Here is a 6064-nt window from a genome sequence, read left to right as displayed (position 1 = left end):
GGAGATTGACATAATTTCCTGTGTCCCTTTTCAACCTGTTTCTAGTGCATCATTATAACTGAATCCTCCAGGGCTAACCAAACCACTGCCATGATAAGCCAGTTAGCCTTGCACTCTGTTGGTACAGGAAATTTCCAAAATGCGCAGCACTGGCCTTGTTTTGATCTTGCAAACGGCCCTCAGCAAAGCTTGTAACTTCAGGAGTCTTGCAAATACCAACTCTAAGGCAGATTTCTGTACCAGCTAATTTTTTCTCAACAGCCAAATACAGAGCCTTAAGATAGTAACAGCTCATCAGTAGGGACACATGGCATGGAAATACACTGATCCTCTTTTTTCCAAATGAAGAAAGACCCTTCTGAAAGCAAATAAAATTAGACAGCACTGTATAGTTCACATGTACACTTTTGTTGACTACTGGCACTTACGTTGTTTAGTATCCCAATTTACTTTGTACTTTGCAAAAGCTGCATGCACAGAACTAAGTTAATCACCTGCAACACTTGGTGCAAAATATGAGCTTGGCTTTAAGCCCCAAATTCAACACTTGCCTGAAGATAACTCTCATTCCAAGTCTCCTTTTTAATTGTATGCTCTGGTCTGTGTTGGATATAATAATAGAAAGTAATATAAAAGCCTTTTCATGGACTTTTTTTTGTTATATATAAATGTACCCTCACTGGACATTTTCCAAATGTGTCATTTTAAGATTTGTAACAGTTCAAGGAACCTGACATTATACTGCAGATGTAGAGTAGGCAGAAATGCCAGAGTATCATAGCCACTGACTGGGGCTCTCAGTGTAGCCTGAGGTATAGGTAGTGGTGTGCTCTCCTGCTGGTGCATTTCAAGGAGAGGACAGCTGGATCAGCTTGCGTACTTACAGCTGAGCATAACTCTTGCAGCAAGGCAAGGGCATCTGTACATTTTCCATGGAGCAACTTCAGAAAATCTCAGCCTGGTGTCTACTGCACTAAGATTCCTTTAAAATCCCAACCAGAGTTAAGAAACAGAAAATTTAATGAAGGAAAATACACTTAAAATACTTCTTTTTGTTGTTTTCTTGGTAGAAAAATGAATTTATGATCAACATACAATTCTTCCATAGTTTTCAGGGTAAATTCAGTAGAAAACAATGGATCTTATATTTTTATACCACCTCCTTTTAAATGATTCTTCTAAGTTCAGAAAACCTTAAGTGCACTTTTCACCACAAGACACAGAAAAGGCAATTTAAATCTAACATTTGGTAAACTTAAACACTAGAACAGCATAAACATTTTCAAATCCATAGTTACTAAAGGTATTTTAAAAATAACCCACACTAATAAAGCTTTTAAAACAGGGCATAAAATACACACTTGAAAGCTGGAAGGTCTGGTGTCCAGTCAGCACCCTGGGGAATTCCATGGGTAGCTTCCATGATGGGCAGTATGAATTATGTATGGACATTCTTTGTCCATCAGTATAAGAGAAAACCTATGCATGTTTTCAGGCTCCAATATGTCCAGCACATGCTAACAGCTTCTTGTCCTATATACTAATGGAAATTAAATTAAACTAGCCTATAGCCTCTGAAATCTTTCTCTGCTGGCAAGTAATTCACCAAAAAAAAAAAAAAGTTCCTATAACACTGTTCTTAGATCACAGTACATTCTGATGCCAGAGACAATTAATTATGAATAGTATGCATGCATTAAAATGTAAGACCTAAGCAATTTTCTTATATGTTACCTTTGACTTTGCTATAGCAAATGAGAGAAAATAAAAATTCAGTGCACTTTCTGCTTCCTCCCAGACAAGTAATAATAATAATTAACCTGTCCCTCCATGGGAAAGCTTATGAGATATGTGACTGCAGTGCTGATTCTACCAGCAGTCTGACATAGACAGAGTCCTCTGTGTGTGTGTATGTGTGTGCCTGTCCGGCATGTTTCTTTGGTCAATTAATCAGGCTCTGAAATACTTGATCTCTTGCACCTGTTACCCAAAAATAAATATGTCAGACCCCATTGTTTACGCTTTCTTTCTCCCTTTTCTTTTTCTTTCTGATCTTTCCCCTGAAACTTGGACAATGAGGAAGAAGAACACTTTGATCCTGTTTGGCATGTACACATTAGAAACAATGTAAGCATGTCAATTACCTTTAATTTGTAGGTCTAAATACAAATCTCATATGCAAGTAGAGAATTAGCTACCTGCCCCTTTGTTGTGGGAGTACTGTCCCAACTCTCCATATCTGGAGACTCATGAGATTTTTGTGGCAAAGAAAACATGAGAGTTTTAAAATATCATTTTTGCACTTTTACGGCTTGATGTCAGTGGGGAGTCCATATCACACCATTCAGTGTTAATTTCACAGCGTTCCTAAATCTTGCATTTCCCCCTAACCTCAATGCCAAACAATCCAGGAGAGTATTGCAATTGCTTTTTTTATAATTTTCATGCAACAGGCAGAGACAATCAATATTAGGCCTTAGGCAACAAATCTAGTTACAGATTAAAAAAAAAAAAAAAAATTGGAGGAAAGATGCAGCAACAAGAAAGCAGCACCAACTGAGCATGCTTCTACTGCGGCACAGACAGAAAGGTAGTGGACGTACTGTAGAAGCTGGCCATTACGTAGTTTTGGCAGCGATCACCAGTAAATTCATTTGGGCACCTGAGAGGAAAAAGAAACAAAAAAAAATGGTAGAGAAAAAACAGAGAAAAGAGAAGAGGTGAATATATGCTAAGAAAGAAGCTCCTTCAGTGTGAACTAATATGACTTGGTGAGTTCACTTTCAGAAACTGAATCTCGGTTTGGCATATCAAAATGGCTCAAGATGTGGAGAGCAACTCATTTGCTCTGTGGAAATGAAAGGAAATGCCACTCCCCCGCCCCCCACCTTGAAAAACCAGCCAAAACCAAACCAATCCAGATCAAACTGTGTTTCGAGATGTGAGCGAGAAATTCACCATTCCGAATTCCCAAATTGCTTTTAGGATGCACTTTCCACAAGGCAGCGAGGACACAAGATCTATACATCACTCATCTCCGTGAGTTTGTTCTTTTAGGGTTGCACTTTACAGCAGTCTCCCAAACAAGAAAGCTGCCAGTGTGTGCAATACAAATGCATCTGCAAACGGATGGAAAGATCAAAAATCACACAAATGAGAAACATTTTGGAAGTCAATAATGCCATGGTGTACAGATTTTACTTTAGACAATCAGGTCATAAATTAGTACATAAAGAGGCCGGTTCCAGCTGAACTGTGAAAACACCAAGTACTATTGATTTTGTTGCTGTAGTTGGGGAAGAAAGCAAAGTTCAGATTATTTTAACATACTTTCTTGGTTTTGGATTTTCATGGGCAGTGTTTCAGTACATCTTGCTCCAGTGAATCCAGGTTGGCACCTAAAGGGCAAAAACGTGGTAAGCAATAGTACACCAAAACCACTGCACTAACAGACTGATATCTGCTGGCCTATGGAGACAGGAGTGCATTAAGCGACCTCCTGCTTAGGTGTCACTAAAAAAAGATCAGAAAAGGGGCAAGAAAGTGTAACCTTTCCAGAAGATAACACTTCGCAAAATTTACAACAAAAATCCACTGGAGGAAAGAAAAAAAATCTAGGAAGTCTCTTTGTCTGTTTCGAAAAAGGAAGGAGAATCAGGGCTATCAAAAATGTGCATCAGCCATTGCTTATTCCACCTCATGAAGGGAACAGATCTGTTTTTTTAAAGTTTGCAATGCAGTGTATAACAACAATTTACACTGTTGCTTTCACCAGTCACATAAAATCTATGAAAATACCACAATTTCCCTGTTTCTGTAATGGCATGTTGTGTCTTCCAGTAACTTCCCTTGAAGGGGAACAGTTAAAACAGCAATCACAGAAAAGCCACAAAAAATCCAAAAAGTGAGAAGACAAACCCAAAGGCAGGAGGTGTATTTAACATGGCTGACAAATAGAAGAATAGTCAGTCCAGTCAATAAGTAAGATCAGAGGGCAGAGGGCTCTCGAAATTTGAATCCCCACATCTGTGAACCCTTTCAGTTCGCAGTCTTTTCTGTGGAAAACTTCAGTGTGGCTTGCGTCTTGGTAATAGTTAAGGAATTTCTCTTCTGTGCATTGCCTGTTTTTTCTTCTGCTGCTGGCTGTCGATTCTTCTTTCACCTTTAGTCTCCATTGTAGGGCAGAGCTCAGTTGTTTGCTCCCAAAATATCACCATAACAATGCAGGTTCTTGTGCTTCAGATATAAGTGTGAATGACTGTCCAGCACACTGAACAGCTATAGATTTCAATCTTCTTTCCTCTTTCTTTGATCCACTCTTACTCGGTGTGTAACCTGAAATTACATAATATCTACTTCCTTGAAAACATCCCATTTGCATTGCCTGTCTTTCTCCATGAGCTTGCCATGGTGCAAGAATCTCCCGCTCTTTCTCTCCTGCTGCCGGTCTGGTGCTAACCTCCTCTTCAAACTCCTTCATCATTTACTTGCCAGGGGCTGAAGAAACTGGCAAATGCAAGTGGTTCAGAATAATCTTTCACCTCTTCCATCCATCCATCCATCCATCCATCCATCCATCCATCCATCCATCCATCCATCCATCCATCCAGTTTCAAGTGCTTTGAAAGCTGTCCTGATTTTTAAAATTCCACTCTTCCACAATTGGCTCTAGCCCTAAGGGTCAGGGATGTTGCCCTTGTACAAGTGGGACTTCAAGAAAAGCACTTTGGCAGAGGACAAGTGTCAGGCAGAAATGCTAGTATCTTGTTTAAATAAACCACAGAGGAATGATTTTTGTATAATAAAGGTATATTTTGAGGATCTGCAGATGATTCTTTGGAGCTGATTTGCTGTAATTATGTATGTGTTTATTAAGAAAGGGAATTTATGTTCTTCAGAGCCAAGGTCACATCCTTTGTGACCTTGGAGAGAGTCTGGAGAGATCCCAGTCTCCACATAGATAGTCAGTTGAGAAAAATGCAACACGGCTAACTTTGTTATGAAAAGGTGATATTCCTGGGCTTGATAGAAGACTTTTTGCATCTTTGATAGAAGGCAACATGCCTTTGATAGAAGGCTTTTTCATCCGTGATACTAAATGGAAGTTAAAATGTTCCATGCCCATGATTTCAGTTTTATTTTGCACTAAAGTGATCTTGTTAAATATTTTTGCCTGGAAAGCTGGCATTCACACCTGCACTGGCACTCAGGGACCTCTACATCTTGATCGTCAGGCTCAAATCTTCACAGCCCCCATGAACATGCTGCTGATTAAAACCCTCAGGATTTGCCACTGCCACTTGCCAGGGGTGGTTGCTTGTTACATCTGTGCTTGTTTTCAGATGTTGATGCAGCTGTGGAGGTGATGAAAACAACTCAGGCAGTGGTGTAGATAGTGGTGAAATTGCTTCCAGACTGAGTAGGGTCAGCCCTGTTAAGATGGCGCTGAAAACAGTTCAGGTGTGTTTATACTCACCCTGAAACCATTGCCAACAAAAGGCCTGCAGCACCTGCTGCTGAGAACGGGTCCAAGGTGGGCCCACGGAGATGACAGCTGAGAGGAGCTTGTCCGCTTATGGTTATGTGTGAACCTTAAATGCATTTCATTGCTCAGATACGCAGTGCAGCACTGTTTCCAGTGCTGTTTGGCAGGTTGTTTACTGCAGACTGTGTTTTTACGAAGAGCTTGTGATGGTATTATTTTCAAACACCTAGTCCTACTCCAAGTTTCCAGACATTATTTCTTGTTGTGTCTTTCTTTTCTAGGTTGTTAACTATGTACCATTTATTTTATGGCATTAGCAAAAGTTGGAGTCACCAACTTGAGGCAACAAAGCTGCCTTACACAAGTAGACATTTTTGCTGCAAGAGCCTAAATGCTGCCTAAATGCTACCTAAAATGAAGGCTACTTAGACCATTTATTTATTGTATTAACTGCGTGAAACCACAACACTAAATTAACCACATATACTAAAATAACTGCTTTTTTTCCTCTACACACAGAAGTTGCAAAGAGCAGTATTTGCGTGTGGTCATAAGGCACTTCTCAGAACACTGAATGCA

The 6064-nt window shown here is 39.8% G+C and overlaps 1 protein-coding gene across 1 annotated transcript in view; it reads right to left on the bottom strand.

The window, feature by feature from the left end:
* Positions 1–2568: 2568 nt before the first annotated feature.
* LOC104509486 (pro-neuregulin-1, membrane-bound isoform-like) overlaps positions 2569–6064 on the bottom strand; it is a gene marked incomplete at its 5' end in the record, with an annotated part of 6549 nt that continues 3053 nt past the window's right edge. Inside the window, one exon of the mRNA XM_010151444.1 lies at positions 2569–2662. Within this exon, the coding sequence (XP_010149746.1) occupies positions 2569–2662 (94 nt within the window). The remainder of the gene's footprint in view (positions 2663–6064) is intronic.

The sequence above is a fragment of the Eurypyga helias genome, unplaced genomic scaffold, assembly GCF_000690775.1.
Source record: "Eurypyga helias isolate BGI_N326 unplaced genomic scaffold, ASM69077v1 scaffold16035, whole genome shotgun sequence".
Lineage (NCBI taxonomy): Eukaryota > Metazoa > Chordata > Aves > Eurypygiformes > Eurypygidae > Eurypyga > Eurypyga helias.
The sequence above is the reverse complement of the archived record's forward strand: the minus strand, read 5'-3'. Positions and strand labels throughout refer to the sequence as shown.